This window comes from Erpetoichthys calabaricus, chromosome 5 (assembly GCF_900747795.2).
Source record: "Erpetoichthys calabaricus chromosome 5, fErpCal1.3, whole genome shotgun sequence".
Taxonomy (NCBI): domain Eukaryota; kingdom Metazoa; phylum Chordata; class Cladistia; order Polypteriformes; family Polypteridae; genus Erpetoichthys; species Erpetoichthys calabaricus.
Window position 1 is genome coordinate 70,882,182 of NC_041398.2, and position 26,511 is coordinate 70,908,692.

Sequence of the window (26,511 nt, forward strand, 5' to 3'; positions counted from 1 at the left end):
AAATGGGGGTAGGTTTGTAGGAGACTTTACCTAATATAGCTAATAGAATCAAAACTGTCTTTATAAGAGCAGAACAGGAATAAGGGAAAATAATAAAAGGGTGAAGGAATATGACAAACACTATGTTTGAGGCAAAATGGCAGTTATCAGATAATTATCAGAATAATTATTTTTGCATTAGCAATTAGCAGTTCTCATAAGAGTATGCGACTATCACTTTAAATTTCTGGTTATGTCTGAATGCCTTTTAAATCATGAGCATTTTTTAAGAATCGCTGGAAAATTATTGTTTTTTAAATACCCAGCTAGAACATTCAAAGATTAAAAATATTGACAATAGCCATATCTGTCTTTTATTCTTCTTGTCGTGATACATGTTTTACAGACAACCTTAAAACACCTATGCATGAACCTATGCATGTGCTTAACAGTGGGTGAATGGCTAATTCTCCAAATATCTAAGTAATAGCATTGGTCTTGGGCTGGAACAAGTTTTGTCTGAAGGCTTAGTCAAGCAGATGCAAAACTTTGAATTAGACAATAGTAAAAATAAACTGCACTTTTATTACAAATAAACTCAATGTAGAATATATAATGTTTTGTTTCAGAATCTGCATATTGGATTATATAAAGTCATTATGTTAATGGCTTTATTTGGTTGTGTATTATGAAATATTATACTGATGGTAAATTAAACTTGCCTATTAAGGGGTTGAGAGGTATTTATATTTTATATTACTCAGAGTACAGTGTCACCATAGGCCATAGTGTTCATTTGTAAATTAAGTATTTGTTAAATACTTCATTGCCTTGTCCCCATAAGGAAAAAATGTACTTGAGGCAGCCAGTTTCTTTCAGAATCTGGTTGGGCTATAGGATAGCACTATATATATATATATATATATATATATATATATATATATATATATATATATATATATATATATATATATATATATATATATATAATAATAAAAGGCAAAGCCCTCACTGACTGACTGACTGACTCACTCATCACTAATTCTCCAACTTCCCGTGTAGGTGGAAGGCTGAAATTTGGCAGGCTCATTCCTTACAGCTTACTTACAAAAGTTAGGCAGGTTTCATTTCGAAATTCAAAGCGTAATGGTCATAACTGGAACATATTTTTTGTCCATACACTGTAATGGAGGAGGCGGAGTCACGTATCGCGTCATCACGCCTCCTACGTAATCATGTCAACTAAAAACAAGGAAGAGATTTACAGCACGAGTCGCACGCGGGAACGAAGGTAAATGACGTTAATTTTTGACTGTCTCTTAATACTGTGTAAGCATACATATTAACACATGTGCAATTAAACGTGTGCATTTACGGGGTGATTTCTCAGGCTTAAAAGCTCACCTTTTATCAAACGCGGGAACAAAGGTAACTGACGTTGTTCACTGTCTTTTAATACTGTGTAACCATACATATTAACACATGTCCAATTAAACGTGTGCATTTACGGGGTGATTTCTCAGGCTTAAAAGCTCGCCTTTTACTAAAAAGGTAAATGCAAAACTATTTTCAATCAGTTTATTGAAACGCTCCCGTTAAGGATTGCAATAACATATTCGCGAGATAAAAGAACGAAGTGGGGGGAATTGGAGGAACAGCCGCAAACAGCGAAGAGCAAAAAATTAATTAAACAATTGAGAACGGAGCGAGTTAAGCATACAAGCATGTTCATAAGGGAAACAAAGCACGGTGTAAAACGTAACTTTAAATTAAGTTTATACAAACGCTCCCGCTGCGGATTGCAATAACATATTCGCGAGATAAAAGTTTAATGAGAAGACACGACGTATAAACGAACCACACGCCGTGGCGTAACGTTAGGGGCAACAGTTTCAACCATTCTATGATCTGCTTCTCGCAACTGAAAGACGGCACATGGCGGATGTTAGCCGACTTGCTGACCGCAACGTTAGGGGCTTCAACTATGGCGCTGACGCCACATCTCAGTGCCAACACTTTGCAGACTGTAGTTAAAAGACACGCCCTCCTCACTGGACAGTTAAAAACACCAATCAAACTAACGATGACATCAAGTATTACCCAATCAAAAGTAGGAAAGGAGGCATCTTCATAAAATGCGTGTGGGATGATTTGCATGAGACGCTGCTTTAAAAAAAAAATGATAAAAAAAATACGGGATAAATCCCGTCCAGTATTGATTCAAAACGGGACGCGCAATTTCATTCTCAAACGCACCACGATTCCGTATTTTAAAGGACGGGTGGCAACCCTACAGTGCCAGGTAACCACCCATACAATCACATTGTGATTCAGACTAGGAATGCAATGAATGTAATTATGTGTATATATGTATATATATATATATATATATATATATATACTACCAAAATACCCGCGCTTCGCAGCGGAGAAGTAGTGTGTTAAACAGGTTATGAAAAAAAAGGAAACATTTTAAAAATAACGTAACATGATTGTCAATGTAATTGTGTTGTCATTGTTATAACTGTTGCTGTCTTATATATATATATATATATATATATATATATATATATATATAACCTCTTTAACACACTACTTCTCCGCTGCGAAGCGCGGGTATTTTGCTAGTATACTAATAAAAGGCAAAGCCCTCACTGACTGACTCATCACTAATTCTTCAACTTCCTGTGTAGGTAGAAGGCTGAAATTTGGCAGGCTCATTCCTTACAGCTTACTTACAAAAGTTAGGCAGGTTTCATTTCGAAATTCTACACGTAACGGTCATAACTGGAACCTGTTTTTTGTCCATATACTCTAATGGAGGAGGCAGAGTCACGTATCGCGTCATCACGCCTCCTACGTAATCACGTGAACTAAAAACAAGGAAAAGATTTACAGCACGAGTCAAACGCGGGAACGAAGGTAAATGACGTTAATTTTTGAGTGTCTTTTAATACTGTGTAAGCATACATATTAACACATGTGCAATTAACCCCTTCACCGCCCTCTGCCGGATATATCCGGCACCGCTGTTTTAATGCTAACGCCATACTGCCGGAATTATCCGGCACATTTGCCTGTGGTTATATGAATGCCTGGCAAGTAGTATAACTGACGGTTTGGCGTGGGTATTATTACTACGTTGTATTTCGACAAGTCTGTGGTTGTTTTGGCCGGTCATGTGACGTGATTCGCATGTAACAGCTGTGAATATGGCGAAACGTAAACTGACTTCAAGTGAGGCTTTGCAGGCGATTTTGGACAGTTCTGATCATGATTGTAGCAGTTCTGAAGAAGATTTTAGTGACAGTGATGAGCAGCAACGTGCGCTGCATGATATTGTGAATGAAGACGCATCGGATGACGGCGCTGAGTGGGTGTATCCCCAGCATCTCAGCTGGGCTGCTGCCCGTGGTGAACTACCTTTTCTGCATTCGTTTGAGGGAACGTGTGGCTTTATTGTTGATGTAAACAATTACATTGCTGAGCAGTTTTATGAGCTGTTTGTGTCACCTGATTTGATTAGACATTTTGTTCATCAGACAAATCTGTATGCAGCACAGTTTATTGAGAAAAATCCCAATTTACCTCCACATTCCCGTGTTCGTGCTTGGTTTGACACTGATGAAAACGAAATGAAAAAATTCATTGGGATTTTGATGTTGATGGGAATAATCAGAAAACCAGATATTGAGATGTACTGGTCTACAGATCCTATGTATGCAACACCTATTTTTGCAGCTGTCATGACACGTAACCGATTCTCTTTGCTGCTGAAATTCTTTCATTTGAATGACAACAGAAACGAGCCAGATAAGAAAGATCCAAACCGCGACCACTTGTTCAAGCTACGTCCTTTGATTGATCATTTATTTGAAGCATTTCAGTTGCCCTACATGCCAGGACCGTCAGTTGCAGTTGATGAAAGTTTATTGTCGTGGAAGGGCCGCTTACAGTTTCGACAGTATCTACCATTGAAAAGGGCACGGTTTGGTATCAAGATGTTTTGCTTAGCTGGGAATTCAGGTTACATTTATAGATTTCGTGTATACACTGGCAACTTGCACAACATTTAGTGGTCAATACTGCTTGAATAAATGTAAAAAATGTAAAAAAAATGTAAAAAAGTAAAAAAACAAAAATTGTTCAGATTTCGCCTGGCTTGGGGAATATTTAGGGAGTTGGCGGTTAAAGGGTTAAACGTGTGCATTTACGGGGTGATTTCTCAGGCTTAAAAGCTCGCCTTTTATCAAACGCGGGAACAAAGGTAAATGACATTGTTGAGTGTCTTTTAATACTGTGTAAGCATACATATTAACACGTGCAATTAAACGTGTGCATTTACGGGGTGATTTCTCAGGCTTAAAAGCTCGCCTTTTATCAAATGCGGGAACAAAGGTAAATGACGTTGTTGAGTGTCTTTTAATACTGTGTAAGCATACATATTAACACATGTGCAATTAAACGTGTGCATTTACGGGGTGATTTCTCAGGCTTAAAAGCTCGCCTTTTATTAAAAAGGTGAGTGCAAACTGTTTTCATTCGGAAGGGCACAAACCACGTTAGATTTCATGCTCAAGAGTAAGCTCAGCACACAGCTTAGTCATATTAGAACCGGAAGTACGAACTGACAACATGGTATACAAAGAGATCCTTAAGAAATAATTATTGATTCATTTTCCCTCAGTTTAAAAAGATTTACTTTTCTTCTTAATAAAAATTTTAAAGCAGTACTTTGCCATTGCAAAGCGCGAGTATTTTGATATATATCAAAATATATCGCGTCATCACGCCTCCCATGTAAGCACGTGAACTGACCCGCTGCCGTTTGCAATGCCATATTCGCGAGATACAAGTTTAATGAGAAGACACGAGGTATAAACGACAGTTTGGATCACTTTCTGACAGAGTTAAAATTGCTGTAGCGAGAAACTTTTAACTGCTGGGTCTTAGCTAACATTAAATAAACCCATGGACATCGCAACATCACACAAGGGAGCGGCTCACGTGAAGTGACTGAACGCAGCAGGAGTGATCACTTCGATGAATCAAACCTGTTCAAAAAACACATTACACAATTGGTAACGTGCGAAAACAATATGAAACCGATTGTGGATTTGCGTACAGCCACTGAAACTTTGTGACGGCACGAGACTTCAGGTCACGTGTCTGCAAAAGAACCTCATTCAGGCAACTATTTTTACTAGCGTTCCAGAGCCACCCGCGAAATAAGAAAATCCGCGAAGTAGAAACCATATGTTTATATGGTTATTTTTATATTGTCATGCTTAGGTCACAGATTTGCGCAGAAACACATGAGGTTGTAGAGAGACAGGAACGTTATTCAAACACTGCAAACAAACATTTGTCTCTTTTTCAAAAGTTTAAACTGTGCTCCATGACAAGACAGAGATGACAGTTCAATCTCACAATTAAAAGAATGCAAACATATCTTCCTCTTCAAAGGGGCAAAAAAATCAATAGGGCTGTTTGGCTTGTAAGTATGCGAAGCACCGCGGCACAAAGCTGTTGAAGGCGGCAGCTCACACCCCCTCCGTCAGGAGCAGAGTGAGAGTGAGAGAGACAGATAAAAAATCAATACGTGCCCTTTGAGCTTTTAAGTATGCGAAGCACCGTGCAGCATAGTTAAAAGCTGCACACAGAAGGTAGCAACGTGAAGATAATCTTTCAGCATTTTCAGACGAGTGTCCGTATCGTCTAGGTGTGCGAACAGCCCCCCTGCTCACACCCCCTACGTCAGGATCACAGATAGTCAGCGCAAGAGAGAGAGAAAGAAAAGTAAGTTGGGTAGCTTCTCAGCCATCTGCCAATAGCGTCCCTTGTATGAAATCAACTGGGCAAACCAACTGAGGAAGCATGTACCAGAAATTAAAAGACCCATTGTCCTCAGAAACCCGCAAAGCAGCGAAAAATCCGCGATATATATTTAAATATGCTTACATATAAAATCCGCGATGGAGTGAAGCCGCGAAAGGCGAAGCGCGATATAGCGAGGGATTACTGTATATGTATATATGTATATGTGTGTATATGTATGCGTATATATATATATGTGTGTGATATGTGTATATATATATATATGTATATATATGTAGATGTGTATATGTATATATATATGTAGATGTGTATATGTATGTATATATGTATATGTATATATATGTTTATGTGTGTGTGTGTATATTATATATATATATATATATATATATATATATATAAACCAACACTCATAACAGTGACAACACAATTACATATATATATATATATATATATATATATATATATATATATATATATATATATATGTCAATGTATTTTTGTATGTATGTCTAGATATATATATATATGTAGATATGTATATATATGTGTATATATATGTAGATATGTGTATATATGTAGATATGTAAATATATATGTATATATATGTGTCTGTGTGTGTGTGTGTATATATATATATATATATATATATATATATATATATATATCTATATATATATATATATATATCTATATATATATATATATATATCTATATATATATATCTGTGTGTGTATGTATGTATGTATGTGTGTATATATATGTTGATATATGTATATATATATGTAGATATGTGTATATGTAGATATGTATATATATGTTTATGTGTGTGTGTATAGCAACACTCATAACAATGACAACACAATTACATTGACAATCATGTTACGTATATACATATCTGTGTGTGTATGTATGTATGTATGTGTGTATATATTTGTATGTGTGTGTATGTGTATCTATGTATGTGTATATGTATGTATGTATATATGTGTGTGTGTATGTATGTGTGTATATATATGTTGATATGTGTATATATATATGTAGATAGGTGTATATGTAGATATGTATATATATGTTTATGTGTGTGTATGTGTGTGTGTATAGCAACACTCATAACAATGACAACACAATTACATTGACAATCATGTTACGTTATTTTTAAAATGTTTGCTTTTCTTTTTCATAACCTCTTTAACACACTACTTCTCCGCTGCGAAGCGTGGGTATTTTGCTAGTATATATATATATATATATATATACAGTACTGTGTAAAAGTTTTAGGCAGGTGTGAAAAAATGTTGTAAACAAAGAATGCTTTCAAAAATGGAAGTGTTAATCATTTATTTTCATCAATCAACAAAATGCAGTGAATGAACAAAAGAGAAATCTAAATCAAATCAATATTTGGTGTGACCACCATTTGCCTTCAAAACAGCATCAATTCTTCTAGGTACACTTGCACACAGTTTTTGAAGGAACTCGGCTGATAGGTTTTTCCAAACATCTTGGAGAACTAACCACAGATCTTCTGTGGATGTAGGCTTCCTCACATCCTTCTGTCTCTTCATGTAATCCCAGACACACTCGATGATGTTGAGATCAGGGCTCTGTGGGGGCCATACCATCACTTCCAGGACTTCTTGTTCTTCTTTACGCTGAAGATAGTTCTTAATGACTTTGGCTGTATGTTTGGAGTCGTTGTCCTGCTGCAGAATAAATTTGGGGCCAATCATATGCCTCCCTGATGGTATTGCATGATGGATAAGTATCTGCCTGTATTTCTCAGCATTGAGAACACCGTTAATCCTGACTAAATCTCCAACTCCATTTGCAGAAATGCAGCCCCAAACATTCAAGGAACCTCCACCATGCTTCACTGTTGCCTGCAGACGCTCATTATTGTACTGTTCTCCAGTCCTTCGACGAACAAACTGCCTTCTGCTACAGCCAAATATTTCAAATTTTGACTCATCAGTCCAGAGCACCTGCTGCCATTTTTCTGCACCCCAGTTCCTATGTTTTCGTGCATACTTGAGTCGCTTGGCCTTGTTTCCACGTCGGAGGTATGGATTTTTGGCTGCAACTCTTCCATGAAGACCACTTCTGGCCAGACTTCTCCGGACAGTAGATGGGTGTACCTGGGTCCCACTGGTTTCTGCCAGTTCTGAGCTGATGGCACTGCTGGACATCTTCCGATTTCGAAGGGTAATCAGCTTGATGTATCGTTCATCTGCTGCACTAAGTTTCCTTGGCCGACCACTGTGTCTACGATCCTCAATGTTGCCCGTTTCTTTGTGCTTCTTCAAAAGAGCTTGAACAGCACAACTTGAAACCCCAGTCTGCTTTGAAATCTTTGTCTGGGACAGACCTTGCTGATGTAGTATAACTACCTTGTGTCTTGTTGCTGTGCTCAATCTTGCCATGACATGAAACTGTCTTCCACAACCTCACCTTGGTAGCAGAGTTTGGCTGTTCCTCACCCAGTTTTAAGCCTCCTACACAGCTGTGACATTGATGATCATTAGCACCTGTTTGGTATAATTGGTTGATCATACACCTGACTATAATCCTACAAAATCCCTGACTTTGTGCAAGTGTACCTATAAGAATTGATGCTGGTTTGAAGGCAAAAGGTAGTAACACCAAATATTGATTTGATTTAGATTTTTCTTTAGTTCGCTCACTTTGCATTTTGTAAATTGATAACAATAAACAATCATTATTTATATTTCTGAAAGCATTCTTTCTTTACAGCATTTTTTCACACCTGCCTAAAACTTTTGCACAGTACTGTATATATAGGGATATATGAGGGATATATTAACCCTTTCAACACCAAGAGGTAGTCATTATGATTTTGCCCATGACCCAACTTAGTGCTAGGCTATTTCAAACTGTCTTGCAAGGTTGAAATTTGTGAAATCATATATGGTGTTCATATTAAATGTGATTTGCACCATGTGCCATTTTCTTTGGGTAAAGTAACATTGCTATCACTGCAGTTAAAAAGGCTGGTACTGCTTATTTTGGTGGCTATTTTAAAAAATAACAGTACATGTTTAAGTAATCCAAATTAAACTGAAAAAATGGTGTATTTGCCCTGAACACACAAGTTTGTGTTGCATATTAGGTAACAGAAGTGATATTTGGTCACTTTTAACTATAGTTGTTGCTTTTTGGTAACTTTAATTTAAGTGGTTACATAAATTTATTTCATACTATTGTGAAAGGAGTATGGCAAGGTTTGAGATATGATGTTGAAGTAGGTACTATAAAGATGTTCTTTGAAATATACTTTCAGACTCAAATGTTTTTAACATTTATAAATATGAAAAAAGTAACTTAAATGCAGTTAGAAATATTTTCTTATTGTTTCATGTACAAGTCATAAAGCCTGTTTACATCAGTGAGTCATATATGGCTTAGGAAGAGATGAGCGGAAAGGATAGTAACTTGCCGGTGAAGAACTTGAAGATGAAGAGTCAGTGGTTAAGGTTGTATTGTGACTTTATGATAGGGCAGCATGGAGTGCAGTAGTTAGGACTGCTGTTTCATAGCTAAAGAATTTGAGAGTATTGCTTGTGTGAAGTTGGCATTGTGTCTCTTTGTCTTATCCTTTGGAATGAGTGAGGAAAACTAGAGTACCCAAAGTCTTGCTTATTGAGTAATTGTACCTCTAAACAGGCCTGATGTGAATGAATGTGTGTATGTCATGTGAGCATGACCTACTGTTGACTAGACACCTTTTAATTTATTTGAGCCTGCTATGATGCTCAATTTATAATAAAAGTGAAGCTTTTTTAAAGATGGTACCAAAATAGTAAAGATTTCATAAAAAATAAGTTCTGTTTTTTGGTTGGATTATGTACTATATTTGTTTTAAGCCATTGTTTTCCTTTTAAAACTTTTAATTATATAGGTTTATAGGAAAAGTATTTTCCCATTCTTAACTTTTTATACTTTACACTATTGTTTCTAATGTGTTCTTAAAGTTAATGGTAGCAGAACACTTTGTTTTTCAGTGCTGTTCAACATAACCACTTGTCTCTTCAAGTCTTAAATCTTTAAAATTCAGTGGCTACTATAATTCACCAAATAGATGAGTTCCTGTTTTGTTTTTACTACTGCATAGGTTTATGCTTGCATGTAACCCATATGTCTAGTAAGAGCTGTAACATGCTTTTATTTTCTGTACTAATTTTTTGACTACTAATTTTCTTTCTATTTGCCAGTGTGGAAAGCAGATCTGAAAGGCTTTCCTCCATAAGTTTTTCTTTTTGCTGTGTTTCACTCTCTCAGTCCTTGTCTTCTGGGATAACAGCAGCTGGTGGTTTATTTACAACCATTATCCTAATCAGTTCAAGTTGTGCTTTTCTAAGAAATGTATTAATATGAATTAATGATAAAAGTACAGTATTTTCTTGTTAAGAACCTAGTCTTTAAATATTTTTTAGAATTTTTCCACTCATATCCGTTGATGTAGCTAAACAACTTGAAATGTTTAATGAAGAGTCAAGATGACAGAATTTTAAGTAGGAGCAAAAGGTATGCAGTATCCACAACTTAAGCAGCACAAATTACTAACTGTGACAATATAGCTATGGCAACTTTTCCTTCTTATGGTGTATATAAAAAAAAAAAAAAAGTAAAATGAATAAACATCAGTCAATTTAAAGGAAAAACGTGTATAACTATTGTTACAAATTAGTTAGAAATGTGCTTACAAAAATAAAGTAAGAATAATTTGAATCATTTTTGTTTGTCTTTCACAATATAATTCAGCAATAGTTGATTGGCAAAATTTGCCAAATGCAGCAAATATGCTATATTTGCCAGTGACCTTGTTCGCCAAATATTTTCCTGGAAATTCACCTTGCAGCTAGCTTAGAGGAAGAGGAAGTTTTTTTTTTTTCTGCAGAAGTTTTTTTTTTTCTGCAATGTTTCATTATGTTTTGCAACGCCAGTATGACGTCACAGAACTATAACAGTCATGCACAGAACTTTCAAGTACAGTGGTATCTGTTCACGACCGTAATTCATTCCAAAACTCTGAACGTGACCCGATTTGGTCGCGACCCAAATGTAATTTCCTCATAAGACTGTATGTAAATACATTTCGTACAGTCTGGAACTGATTAATTGTATGTAAATATATATTTTTTAAGCACAAAAAGAGTTAATTATACATGCACAGTATAATAGTAAACTAAATTTAAAAACATTGAATAACACTGAGAAAACCTTGAACAACAGAGAAAACTAACATTGTAAGAGTTCACGCTAGACCCCTATGAACCGCTTGCTGTACACACATTTTTATGAGTTTTAAGCACAGGGAAAAAAAATTGAAAGCCACTTCTCTTGTAAAACTTTTCAAACCATCCTCTTCTGGCTTTAAATTCCTCACCTTCACCACTCGAAGAAGGATTTTTTTCTCATTAAATTGCCATGAATCTTCCTGGCTTTCTTGCATATGATTGGCTCACTTACACTATCCCCTGCAAGTTGCTTCTCGTTCAACCACACTAGTAACAGTTTTGGCGGCTGAACGCATGCTAAGGAGATGCTGTCGGATGATCTGCTGCTGTTGCGCTGCCTGACGATCATTTTAAAGCCTGTACAGAAGCTGTCCTTTTGCCACTTCGCGTCTCTGCCGCTCGCGTTGTGAAGGTTGGGGGTTTAGGGTGGCTGAACGCATGATAAGGAGATGCCGTCGGATCATCTGCTGTCTTTCTGCTGCTGTCACGCTGCCCGTCGATCATTTTTAAGCCTGTACAGCAGCTGCCCTTTTGCCACTTTGCGTCTCTGCAGCTCACGTTGTGAAGGGGGGGGTGTTAGTGGTTAGGGTGGCTGAACACACGCGAGGAGAAGAGGTTGGATCATCTGCTGGGTTTCTGCAGCTGGCGAGCTGCGTGTTTTGCTTGTTGCTTGTTGTTGTTTTAAGAGCTGGGAGCAAGTTAAAGTGTCTCTCACGGGACTTCAAATTGTCTCCTGAGAAGATCACGTCTCGTCTCCCTAAGTAACGAAAAAAATGAACAAAAAGTCATGTCTTTGCGCTTCTCCCCGGTCTGAGACTATGGAATTAATTGATGTGAAGGAGTCCTTCGATGCACATGTGTGACTATAAGCACTTTTCCACGGTTATTTTAAAGTAAAATTCAAGTTGTTCCAATTTAGTCATATTCTAATGTGGATTTATGCATTTTAAGCCTTTATTTAAATGCTGAGATTGAGAGGGCCTCTCTAATATTTGTGTTCGATCTTTTCAGACTTTACTAAGGGTATACTCATAATAGGCATGTTTGTTGTATACCGTGGCCGAGTGCGAATGTCCCGTCCCCCCTCCTACACCCCCCCATCCCCTCCCCCGCTGGTATGCGCTTAACGTTCTGGGCCTGGGCATGCTTTTGTTATAACCATGCGACTTTGTGTACAGCCGAAAGAAGATCTGAACATGGTGTGACAGCATGCATATCAAAATGATTTTTGTTTATTTTGTGGTTGTTTTGGAGTCGTGTAGAGCAGATAACGCTCTGCCCTCTAACAGATTTATTGAGTGTGCAGCACAGCGTTTTGCAGTTAATCGTGCTGAACGTACGAGAAAATTTCTATGGTGACAAATGATGTTAAGAGAGGAATTTGCAGCTTTTCTTGACAACTATAATTCACGCTCATGTGTAAGGTGAGAATAAAAACCTGTTTTTAACTGAAAAGATATTGAATGAAATGAGAATTGCATGTCGCATCATTGATGTTATGTCTGTTTTCCATACTCTGGTATGTTTATCGATCACACTGTTCCTGAATGCTACTGAACCATGCTTGGGCCAGGGCACGGTACAGTTGGCCCACCACAGAGTGATCACTCTAGACAAACAAACTAGGCTTTGCGGGGTTACATGCGGACAAACATGCTCGGGCACAGAACAGATTGCCTGTGTGTCAGGTCGGGTCAGGTTGGGGAGCATGCTCCTACCACATGACGAAACAGCTCTGGATCCTGGTTGGCGAACCCCCCAACCCTGGCAGACATGCCGTCCAGTCCCATCCTCCGGAAATGACCATCTGTCCACCACAGCCAGGTGTAACGTGGGTATCCCCTTGGCCTGGTCCAGCCACTCGGGTCCTCAACAATGGGGATCCTGTGAGCCAGATCACCCTCCTGGAATCGCGCCACATGGCCGTAGTGCCGTAACTGACACTCCCTCACAATACAATACAGGTAATGTGACTCATTCAGGGCTCCGTCAGCATCTGCTCATTCAAGACAAAGACAAACCTGCTGTACTCACAGATTCTTCAAAGAGACACAGTGCCAAAGGAGTCCAATCTTCATCTCAGGTCAATGGATAGCAACCATGTCTCATAACCATATAGCAAATTCAGTTTATTGGACACTTACTGAAACACATTTTAACAGCTATGAGCACCACTTAAAATGGAACAGTTACACAATTTCCCATCTTTTAATAGTGAAAAGTATTCTTTTATTTTAGAACTTTGAAAAAACTGAGTGAAATTATATAGCCATTTTCATACATATTGTGAGAAAAAAGCAGATCTGTTGCATCACTGGTCTAATATTGTACTGGGGAAGAACCCAAAAACACAAGTATCTACACAGTGGGCTGGCTATGCACAGCATAGCGAAAGTTTCCTTACTTTGCACGGTGTCAGGCAGGAAGCAAAGCACTGGTAAGGCACTGCTCCACAAAATCAATTTACATCAATAGAGTTAAATGTTTGTAAATTATTTCAACATTGAAGGAAAAAGCTACATAAATAATAATGTTTCCACACTATAACATAAAGTGAGATCTATGCATGTCAGACAGCACCACCCCATCACCACCTTCATGTACGTACATAATACAAGCCGTAAAATAAAACCAATTTAGTATTTGTAATATTAACTGAGACACAGTGATTTGCTCTGCCTTTCGTACCTACAGACAAACTTTATAAAAAAAAATAAAACCTTTAAAGTGCACTTATTAAATGTCCTATAAAATATAAAAAAAATCCTGTACCAATTCAAAATATTACTTGATTTCTAGGCTGTTGTACAACGATTAGCATTACTGTTTACTCTGTAGACACACCAGTTTTGATATCCGCAGCTGGGTCATTTTGTGTTTCTGACATGTTCTCGTTATGTCTCCATGGGTATTGATTGTTTTTATTACAGTCAGACGCTATCCAATCATGCACTCAAGAGAACATGTTTACAGCTTGTTGGTGCATCGGCAGAAAAACCTTTGTTTCTTATTAATGTAACTTACCATGGATTCATTCATGTCATGTCATGGCACAAAGGAGCATCTTGCTTTTATCATGTTTAGAAGTTACTTTCTCTTTTTATCTACACTTTTAAAGCATTTTCACAATGTAGACATTGTTTAATTTTTTTTTTTACTTCCAGAAGCAGAGACCTAGAAGTGCAGTGCACATTTGCATGTATTAAATTTTTTTCCTTTTCACAAAAACAACTACCAATCCGTAAGCTATCCACCAATTTGTCAATAGCATATTTTGAGTGAAAGTCATCCAGTTCTAATCTGTTGTTGATATAAACTGGTGCATGACTAATAACTATCCTTCCAGATCTCTTTGTTAGGCTCCACCTGCCTTCACATCCAGCCTGATCTCCCATCTGTTCTTTTTGAGAGCAATAATATCAGTTACAAATCACTCCTGTATAACCAAAGTTAAGCTTGATGAAAAGAGTCCTGCAGTCTAATAGAGGGAAAAGGGCCAGTAAAGTAATATTTTACTAATGTAATAGAACATAGATAGCAATTTTGAGCTGAATTGTGAGCATCCTGTATATTCACCAGCCATTTAAAAATTTTCATGTATTTTTTTGTAGACCTCTATCTAATAAAGTGGCCAATTGAAATGGCAGAGTGGTACTGTGGCACATCTGACTAATACACTGCACGCCTGCCTGCTCTAAGAGAAGTGTGGTCAATTCAGAAGGGAGTGGGGCTTGTGCTCAAGAAATGAACCATTCTGAGGAGAACAGGCATGAAGAACTGGCTTAGAGTGTTAATTGTTGCATCTGTTACTGGTCACTCATCTTATTAAGATGATCTTTGATGGAGTGACTTTTAGTTACCATAAGCTTGACATTTGTATCTGCTCATGGGCAGCCTCACATAACCACTTTCTTTCAAAACAAGGAGTCTATTAAACAACATGGAATAAACCTTTGAATAATTAGTAAATTTTTAATGAAATAAACAACAAAATCTTCTGACAAGAAGCAGACCTGCTGAGCATGCTATGAAGAATCAGAACAGACCACAGGAAAACAAAAGATAAACAATGAATGATGTGGTAAAGTTGGTAATATAATTCATAACTTAAAGCAAATTTTATTTAGAATTTAGTGTGTTTCATTTTGATGATTTCAAATGTGACAGAATTTTTTAAAAACTTAAAGTAGCCTAATTGATAGAAAAGAAATAGGGTTCCAGCACTATCAGGTCTATGGCTTCTCATCATCATAGTGGTTATGTGACCACTGTAAATTCAGTTTTTTCATTTGATTTGAAATTAATTCACTCTGTTACACACAACAGTTATAAAGTATGATAACACACTTATTTCTTTCTACATGGCTGGTGTGAAACAGTACATCTGTTTTGAATGAATGTTGTAAAGCAGTGCTTTATATTTGTTTCGATGCCTTATAAAAATCAAAGACATCTTAGTTCTGTTATTCCATTGTTTTTTCTTGCAACAAAGTATGTATTCTCCAGTGGAAAGTTTGAGCTTTCTTGTAGGAACTGAACACAGTTATCAGTAATTATGTAGCCATGTGTATTTTAAAATGTTGCCTGCCTAAATTATTTTTGCATCCCGGTGAAAACAGCAAAAGCAATTTATCAAGAGATATAAATATTAACATACCAAGGATCTCCTGTTGTTCACGGTCAGCTCTGTCCAGACTTGAATCAAAAACATTTTAAAGATGTACTCCGTGGGGTTTTTGTGTTAAATGAACTGCAAACTCAGTATGTCATCTCTGCTGCTAAGCACATCTGTCGCTTCACACAGTGTGTTTCTACATACCTAAGGCAGGCATATGCATATATTTCTTCATGGACACAGTACAATGTAATCCTTGTATGCAATGTCTCCCACAGACTAAAAAAATAATCAGTATAAGATAAAAGAAAATGAATATTACATTTTGCATCATATACAACAGATGAACGAGGATGTTATGTATTTTTCTATAGTTCTCAATGGTACTTTCTAATGAGTTTGCACGCAGTTTGTGTGATGAACTTGCAGATTTGGGTGCAACTGCTGATCCTAATGTGATGTGGGAGACCTTCCGTGACAAGACCCTGAAGGTTGCTGAGGGTTGTGTTGGTGTTACCGGTGTTCCTAGAGGAAGTTGTTTCATCTCGCAGGGCACCCTGGATATCATTGAGAGGAGTTGCAGCGAACGGCTCAATGGCAACCCTGGTCTGTTTCGGGAACTGAGAAGGACGGCTCTGAGGGCACATAAGGAGGCGTTTGTTAGAGAATCTGTGAGCAAGTGACACATCATCTGTGGTTTAGCGACCCACATCCTGCTTACAGAGGAATCGAAGACTTATGCAGATCCGAATCTGTTCCTCGGAGAGTCGCAGTCAGGGTGGTTGATGGAACGGTCCTTATGGATGACACTGCAGTTGTGACCCGCTGGGCTGGCTACTGGCTACTTTGAGTAGTTGTTCAAAGCTGATCCTCCGGCTAGGACGTTGGATATCTCTGGGTCCATGGTCCTAGAGGCTGATCCTCCAATTAGCTGTGAACCACCCAATCTCACTGAGATTGCACAGGTGGTGAACCAGCTGAGGGGAGGAAAGGCTGCAGGGATCTGTGGTATCCGGGGTGAACTTCTCCAGGCAGGTGGTAAGGCTGTCCTCCTGGCATTGCAAGCAATCTTTGCTTTCATTTTGGAGACTGGCATCATCCCAACTGACTGGAAAACAGTCGTCCCTATCTGGAAAGGGAAGGGTGATTGCCTGGATTGCAGCAATTGTAGGGGGATAACACTGCTCTCGGTGCCGGGTAAGGTCCTTGCTAGGGTTGTCCTCAATAGGATCCGTGATCACTTGCTCACCTACCAGCGACCGGAACAGTCTGGCTTTACGCCTAAGAAGTCTATCATCGACCGCATCCTAGCACTGAGGGTGCCCATGGAGCGCAAACGCGAATATCAGCAGACTTTCTTTGCAGCCTTTGTTGATTTTCTTAAAGTGTTTGACTCAGTTGATCGAGCTGCCCTGTGGGACATCCTGAGGGTTCACGGGATCCCCTCAAGGTTGCTGGATATCATGGCCGGCCTGTACACTGGTACTGTGAGTGTTGTGCAGAGTGGAGACAGAACCTCTGCATTTTTCCCAGTTTATTCTGGGGTTCGTCAGGGGTGTGTTCTTGCTCCTACTCTGTTCAGTGCTTGTATGGACTGGGAGTTGGGTACGGTCGTGGGGTCCAGCGGCTCTGGGGCATCTGTTGGAGAAGAAAGATTCATGGATCTTGACTTTGCTGACTGTGCTGTGATCTTCGTGGAGTCAATGTAGGCTCTGATCAGGGCACTCAAGAGTCTGGGCTTGCGAGTGTCCTGGATAAAACCCAAGATCCAGGCCTTTAATGACCTCTTGGGCACAGCCATCAGCAGTGTGTCTGATTGCGGAGAGAGTGCTGATCTTGTCGAGAGGTTTACTTACCTTGGCAGTGACATTCATGTCTCTGGTGACTATTCCTATGAAGTCAGTAGACAGATTGGGAGAGCATGGGGGGTCATGAGGTTGCTGGAAAGGGGTGTGTGGCACTCCCGATATCTATGCAAAAGGACGAAGGTCCAAGTCTTTAGAGTCCTGGTGCTTGCTGTCTTGCTATACAGTTGCAAGACATGGACGCAATCCAGTGACCTGAGATGAAGACTAGTCTCCTTTGGCACTGTGTCTCTCCGGAAAATCCTTGGGTACCGTTGGTTTGACTTTGTGTCAAATGAGCAGTTGTTCATGGAGTCCCGAATGAGGCACATTACCTGCATTGTGAGGGAGCGTCAGTTATGGCACTACTTCCATGTGGCGCGTTTCCCCAAGGGTGATCCAGCTCGTAAGATCCTCATTGTTGTGTACCCGAGTAGCTGGACCAGGCCAAGGGGTCGCCTGCGTAACACCTGGCTGCGGCAGATAGAGGGTCAATTCCGGAGGGTGGGACTGGACTGGACTGCCTGTTCTGTTAGAGATACATTGCCTATAGATGAACTGTAGTATTAAAAGTTGTTGTAAGATAGGTCACAAGATGAAACTGCAGTATTATAGCAGTCACACACAAACTACACTGAATACTTAGGATCAAAGAAGGCTAAGTATTTAAGTGTGAGCACTCTCTTTGGTTTACTGAAGTGTTTTTGTTGTGGTATGAGAAAGCCTTGGTTGCAGAAGTGTCTTTAATGCTAGCTGTTGGAACCGACTTGACAATAAAAAAGTGATTACTGTCTTCTCTATTATCTTTTAATTAGGTTGAAGCCTTTCATTCCTGGCTTCAGTAGGAGCACATTGTTGTTGGTGTGGCTGTTACTGCCGTGCTGGTTTAATTTCAGGAAAAGACATGAATTGTGACACCCACCCACCTCTAATCTTAATTAAATAAAAGGGGCTCTTTAAAAGATTGTTTTATACCTTTTCATTACCCTGATCATTTTTTTAAGCCTTTATGTAAACCATGGCACTGAGTAATAATTTAAATAGGTGACACAGCACAAAAGGTAAAGAAAAGATGATCAGGTGACACCTAAATGCAAATTACAGGTGTGTTTATCAGAGAGAAGAGCAAATAATGAGATTATTAGGTGACAGCTCATTGTGAATTACAAGCATGTTTAACAATGATATCACTTGTTTATATAAAAAATAACTAAACAATACATATTTATATCTTCTTCAATTGCAGGCAAGTGATTTCAGTGACATCACAAATTGGCCCACACCAGCTGAAATTGCAAACAAAGAGGTAAGTGGGGATCCTAATTAAGGATTGGTTTTCTGGTATCCTTATTTAACAAATCAGCAATGTGGTGTTCATCATTTAGACTCTTTACTGCTATGGATTACATCCTGGCATCCATTATATTTATTTTGACTTAACAATGTTTATAAATTATAGTTTGTTTGATTTTTACAAATATATGCTTGTCAGATTTTTTATAAGTATTTTACTTAAATTGATTTTCATTATACCTTATAGAACAATGAATGTATTTGTTACTAATGCCAGTGACAGTGGAACTATCAAACATGCAGCAGAAATATAGTACAGTTTGAGGGGTGATCCATGCCAGAATTAAGATCTGCAATGTAGATATTGTCAAGGACCGGCTAGGACGCGAATATTGTGGAAGGACTGGGGGAAAGAGCGTGTTTAGGGCATTATCTCTCCTAGGGCACTAGAGGGCAGCCCCCTAGGTTGCTGTGGCACCACGGATTGCTGCAGGGCATACTGGAAGTTGGACTTAGCTGCAGCGCTGTTGGGTTCTGTGGATGCTGCCAGGGGGAGCAGCAGACCCCTAACTTGGGCTTTCATCATACCTGAGAGGGATTCCAGACCTCGCTGACGAGCCACCTGGAGCATTCCCAGATGCAACTGAAAAGGTGCTGCCTGACAGCAAGGGAGAGGGGAAAAAGTGTGCTTTGGTGCTGTTTCTGGTGCTTGCTGTACTGTGCTCAATAGGTGGTTTCCCATGGAAAAATAAAAAACGTGCATGCTGAAATTGTTCTCCATCTGCCTGTGTGACCTAGGGACCTGTGCGAACAATGATCATTTGACATGAAGTCCTGAAGTTCCTCATTTGTTTACAGGGGTTGCTATGGGAACATCTTCCCAAGATACATCTTGTTCAACATGGTGGCACGTGATGAGTGAATAAAATATATATAGTATGTGCTGCTATATATTTGCACATTTATAACTGTTTTTGCAGAAAAGTTATTGAGCAAATATTATGCATGGCTATTTTAAAAGGTAGATTTTTCAAGATATGGATGAATGATCACTCAGTTATATTAATATGTTTAAAGAAAAAAAAAAGCATTTTACAATTTCTTCAGACATGTGGCAAGCAGTCGGCTATATATAAATGATCGTTACTAGAGATGATTAACTCATTATGTCCCTATTCAGTTCTGCTTACTTGTCACTCTACATGTCTGTTTTGCATCATGTGATGATAATGCAATATAAAAGTAATTCAAATAATAATAAGATCTTTTCATGTAAGATGAGTTATAGTCTCTGGTTGAGACTCGCTCATCTAACTTAGCACTGATGATTATGTAAAGAACATGAATTGTAAAATAATTATATCTACAATAAAATCGTTTCGCCTTTTTCAGAATAATTAATAACATGATATGTCCTCAATTGCTATTCAAATGCAATGTTTTAGTCATGAGACAGTCATATTGTTTACTGTGTGTTTCATTTACAGGCGTACATTTAACTGATGTTCCCCTTGTAGCTCCAGTTTTACCTTTTAATTGAATTATACTGTCAATACATGCAAAAAAAGATAAGTAATAAAAAGTCAATTTTCTATCTTGTACAAAAGAAGGTTAAGAGACTTTATACTGAAACAAATCATGTTGTCTTAGTCTCATACCAAAAACTGAAATAAACAATTTTTTATGTGACAAAACAAATACTCTATCTAAGAGAAATGAGCTGAACTGTAAACCTAAACAACTCCAAAGCTGACAGGTGAATCATCATATTTCATAACCCTTGTATATTCAAAATGGACAAGAAGTTGAAATCTTTGGAAAATTATTAATAGTAGTATTTCTTTTTTAATTCATTATCCTGGAAGTCACTGACAATTTTCCCCAAACAACTAAACTTTCTAAAAATATATAACTGGAGATGCACGATATATCGGAAACATCAGCCGATGTTCATTAAAAATGATGACATCGCAATCAGTCAGATATGTACATTTTAACCAGTGCAGCTAACCGATATAATTAAGGCTTGTCAACACTGTTAGTTCACTAAATAATTAAATGTTGTTTTCATTGTTCGGCGAGGCAGACATTAAGCTTCAGAAAAACATGCATGCAAGCGCAGCACCTTGTGTTCTCAAAAAAAAACACCATGGGGTTTCCTAGTTTTGCTGACAGGACACTACGTACATTATTTATTCACTGGGCAGATATCGTTAGTAAAGCAGTTTGTCAGCTGTGTGGTCATATTTTTCTTTGAAAAAGGAAGATAACAAAGTTGCTATCTGCTCTACCTGCAAAAATGAGATAATGCGAGAAGGCTGCAGAATTAATTCTTTCAATACCACAAATTTAATTACCCATCCACCATAATGAATTATACACGGAATTTCTAGCAGCTAATGCTACCAAAACAAAAGTTAAATCAGAAGCTACCAGGCTCACTAGCGGTAGCCTCATACAGCAAACCCTTCAAAACATAAAGATGTTTCCTCAAGACAGCACCAGAGCTAAAGGCATAACTACTAAAATATAGGAAATGAACGCACTCAATGACCAGCCTTTTTCCGTAGTTGAGGACGAGGGATTTCGTCGGTTACTACATCATTTAGAACCTCGGTACATTCTTCCAAGCCGGCGATACTTTGCAGATGTCTCACTGCCTGCATTATATGATATGATTGCTACTCCTATCCCCGAGCTTTTAAGAAACAATGCCACCAGCATTAGCTTCACTACTATGGAGCCCCAGAGATATGCTCCATGAGCATATTGAGTCTAACAGCACACTGGATTGATGACAATTTTGAGTCAAAAACAGTGGTGTTGCATGCTAAAGAGTTCTCCTGTTCTCATTCTACAACTTTTATCGCACAAGCTTTCGATTCCATGTTAGCGAAGTGGAACATTTCAAAAAGTAATGTGCACGTTGTGCTTCGTGGTAACGCTCGCAATATGGCAAAAGCTATGGAAGAAAGCAGCATTAAAAGTTTAAGCTGCATGGCTCATATTTTGCATCTTGCTGTAAATGAAGGCTTACTGAACCAGAGAAGCATTTCTGACTGTGTTGCCATTGTGAGGCAAATAGTTCCTCATTTTAAGCACTCACAGCACGCTATTTCGCGGCTGAAAGAAATACAAACAGACCTTGGTACCCCAACAAGAATGCTTCAGCAGGACGTCCCTACTCGTTGGAACAGCACGTATTATATGCTGAAAAGTCTTGTTGATCAGAAGCGCATTCTTGCTGTGTATGGTGCTGAATACAAGCTTCCTGCCTCTCTCACGGTGCATCAGTGGGGACTTGTGGAAAACATGATTACTCTACTCGAACCATTCAAGCAACTTACTAAAGACATAAGCGCGTATTCATCTACAATTGCAGACGTGATTCCGTCTGTTGAAGCACTTACATGTCTGCTTAAAAAGTGTGGCAAGACAGATTTTGGAGTTCAGACTGCGAAAACCACACTTTTGGAGGTGGTTACAAAACGCTTCACTAGTGCATTCTCTGAGCCTCTATACTATCTATCTACTGTCCTTGATCCACGGTACAAAGATCGATTTTTTGACCAAGATACCAAAAAAACAAGCACAGAAGCACTTCAGAAACAACTTGTTGAGATGTCAGCTGGTGAAGGAGATGGTGAAAGTAACAGCGAACCACAAGAGAAAAAGATCTGCACTCTGAGACATGTTGCTGCTTCATTGCTGGAGATGTATGCAGAAATTCTTGAAGAAAATTTGTATGTGGCTGCAAAACCACATTCGACTGCCACCAAGGTAAAATAACAGAATTATAAAAATAACAATAATCATACTAATTAGGTTGAGCAGACGAATGGGGGAAAAAAAAACGCTGTTACGGAGTTAATTTTTTTTAAGCACAAACCATAGGGGAAAAAAAAAATGCTGTTACGGAGTTAATTTTTTTTAAGCACAAACCATACACTGCAGCTTCCAAATACCCAATCAGTATCATGTGTATTTACCGGAAACTCACAGTCAGCACTGCGAGCCGGCTTGCTGGGACTGTGTACAACTTAAGAGTGCAAGGCAAACAGCTCCACAAACATTAGCTGAGAAGAAAAGAAACACGTTAACGGCATCACCTCGCTTTTTCGTCAGGTTTTTACAATTTATGTTTGCCAGATTTGTCTACAAAACTGTCATTGCAGCGGTGCAATTTGTAGGTTTTTCCATTGTAGATCGTCGAGTCGCTGTGGAAAATTAGTGGAGGAATTTAATTTAGTGGGCACTTAGCAAAAAGGAGGCATGGGCTTGCCTACATGGTAGAATGCAGTTTGAAGTTTTGTACCTTGTGAAAGATGTGTCTCCTGTGTCTAAACTGTAAAAAGATTTTAAGACAAGATTTATTCCAGTTTTAATGTACGCATTACTTTAAGTCAAAATCACCCTGAAATATACAGCAGTCTCTCAACATTTCAAGGCACACCTGCGTTAAAAAGTGTTTCATTTTGGAACGGTTTGTGCTGTATCTCTTACAAGTGCATCCGCATCACACTTTATACAGAATGCCCTTTATATGACCCAAATCATTATACGTCAAGCTTTCAACATCACAAGTTTTTATTAATGGTGGTGGTTGGTACAAGTGGTTGTCCTGTTTTTCTTTACCACAAATCTGGTCAACCTAATTATAATAATTTTTTTTTATTATAGGTAAACATTTGTAAACTTTTTTTTTTTTCAGCTGAATAACTATCTCAGCGAGCCCCCTATCTCCAGAAATAACTGCACCCTCCAGTATTGGAAAAGCAATGCAGCCTGTTTCCCAACCTTGGCCAAGGCAGCGATCAAGTACCTATTGGCACCTTATACCAGTGTAGACAGTGAATGCCTTTTTTCAGCTGTGTCAAATATAGTAAATGAAAAGAGAAACAGGCTTGCTGGTGAAAAGGCAGAAATGCTTCTTTTTGTTAAGAAAAACCTACCATTTGTACTTTTAAAGAAGCCAACTTAAGCCCAGGGTCACTGGCCTCATTGTACCCTTTAGTTTTACGTAAAGTAATATATGTCTGATTATAGCACAAAGAATATGCATTCATTTTTTTGTTAATATACCCAATGCCATGTTATGTAATGGCATGGTGTCTTGATGTGCTTAAGTTACTCAGAATGTGTACGTTAAGCAGATTTTTGTACATGATCTGGAGTATTTTTTCTATAGAGATGAGCCATATCTTATTCTTTTTCCCCAGCATAAAGTACTGGCTGCTTATATAGCAAAGAAGAGCATAAAATTCAGCAAGTTAATAAAAAGTTAGTCTGTTTCACATGCTACTGTTGTTTCTATAATAATACATAATATATTTTCAGCAAACCTAAAACATTCATACCTGAAGTAAATAAAAAAAAATATATCGGCCATCTGTAATCGGTATTGGCAAAGGTGGACAAAAACATATCGGTTATCGGTATCGTCCAGAATTTCCATATCAGTGCATCACTATATATAACCATATATGATTTATTTCAAACACCTCCAAACAGACACCAAAAGCATTTGTTTACAGTGATTATTAAAAGGATCTTGAGTTGGTTTTTCTGCCATGTACTTAGCAGTCACCTTCCCCTTATTACACTTGAAACATATATAAATACACTACCAGTTTTTTTTGTTTTGTAGTCCAGTAAATAACTTAAAATGGTACAAAAGATACAAAGGTTAGCAATACACTGCCAAAAGTTATTCAAAAAGACCTTTTTCAAGGAATAAGAAATGGGTTATCAACTAATAGATTTTTGCAGAAATGTTAAATAAGCCTTAAGAGTAAGCAGTTCCTAGTTTTGTTTATTACTTTCAAGCCACTGTCTGTGGAAAAGCAGGGACAGAAGAAAATGTGTGCTGCTACATCCTCTGAAGCCTTTGGAAAATATTGTACTGTATATACTGCTGTCATAATGGCAAGAAAAAAATCAATTAACAAATGAAGACAGAACAGACCATTATAGCCCTAAATAGTGTACAGTTGGTCTGTTCTTTAGATAAAATGCAAAGAAAGCCAAGGTGTCAGTGAGTACAATTTCTTACACCATCAAAAACAACTAGGAAACTAGAGGAAACTCTGACAGGAGCAGGTCTGGCCGACCTTGTGTGATAGGCTCCTCACAGGACAACAGCAGTGTAGTATCCATATCTCCAATTGTTTATTTGTTCTGTGCTTTAACTTCAAAGTGCATTGAAGACTTGTGGCAGTTCCTAGTTCAGTCAAGCCTCTTTTTCTTATTTTACAATTTTAACAATGGCTTTCTTAATGCCACCCAACCTGTCAGACCTGCACCTTGATGTCTTCTCGTCATAGTTGAGCTATTGTTGAAGCTGTTCTCCTTTGAGGCACCTTTCATGCAAGCTTTTGACTGTCAGAACCTTGTCTCCTGTGGTGCCTTTGGGTCATTTTTGTATAACTCTGAAAACTGATTTTTTTTTTCAATTTTTTGGAGACTTTTTTTTTTTTTTAAACCATTGAGAGTTTGCATCATTTCAGGTTATTCACTGGACTTGAGCTGCTTAAATTTCAAGGAAAAATGGGGGTGTTCTAAAACTGTTGACTGGTTGTATATAAATGTTTGTGTGTGTATTTCAATATTGGATTACAAAGAAGATCCAAAGTCAAAGTGAACTTTGTCATCTCAACCATATACAAGTATACAGATAGATGAAATTGTGATGCTCAGGGTTCACAGTGTAACAACATGACGTGCAAATAATAAATAAAAAATAGAATTAAAATTAAAATTTTAAATTAAAGCACAAACAAGACAAAGAAGTAGCAGCAATATTGGACGTGTAGTTAGCAATATGAACATTGATGCAATGTATGGTATTTGCAATCTAGATACATAAATATAGTCAATAGATATGCAGTATAATAAATAATAATATCCAGATGAAATAGTCTATTTTTGGAGAAGCATATGGAGTGGAAGAATTCAAATGCTGCTCTTAACTGAGGTAATTTGACTTTTTTGTCATTATACATTTAAAATAAAAAATATATTATTATCAACAATTTATGGAGCACAGTTTATAAGTAACATGCTGCAGGTTTTGTTTTTGAAATATTAAAGTAAGTTAGTTACTCATCTTCCTTATTTTTAATATTTTTTGTATAAGACAGATTACCTGTGATGTGTGCATGACAGATAAGCTTGTTGTAAAACATACATTGTAAATTGTATTTATGTGCACTTCACCTGCTCGGGGACTGGCAACTAAAATTCTGTGTAAATGTCCTACTTTGCCCGTCATCTGATTTCCACCTTTACATAGTAAAGGTATCATTTTTTCTGACGGCAATCAAGATGATTAGTGACTGATGGTTAACATTTTACTATAACATAATGAAAAATATTAAAGCACAAAGAACAGTTTATCACAATCTCTTAAATTAACAAGTAAAGACGTCTTCTACACTGGGACAAAGCAATTTTAATTTAGTTAAATTAGTGTTCAAATATAGAAACTGGAACAGAGGTGAGGATCATCTCTATTTTTAGAAAGAAAATAGAAAAACATTTTTGCAAGGTGCATCAAAATGTACAGTGTAAGGTTTAGCCAGAATTGTTTGCTAACGGGAATAACTGTGTTCCACAACTGTACAAGAAATAACTTTGGGGCCAAAACTGGAAAGCCACTGTGTTTTCCATTGAAAAGATACATTTCAG

The 26,511-nt window shown here is 37.9% G+C and overlaps 1 protein-coding gene across 4 annotated transcripts in view; it reads left to right on the top strand.

Moving 5' to 3' along the window:
• The window catches only part of larp1b (La ribonucleoprotein 1B), a 124,722-nt gene that overhangs the window by 33,956 nt on the left and 64,255 nt on the right, over positions 1-26,511 (top strand). For all 4 annotated transcript variants that reach the window (XM_028801661.2, XM_028801659.2, XM_028801660.2 and 1 more), the window contains exon 3: positions 18,779-18,838. In XM_028801661.2, coding sequence (XP_028657494.2) covers positions 18,779-18,838 — 60 coding nt within the window. The remainder of the gene's footprint in view (positions 1-18,778; positions 18,839-26,511) is intronic.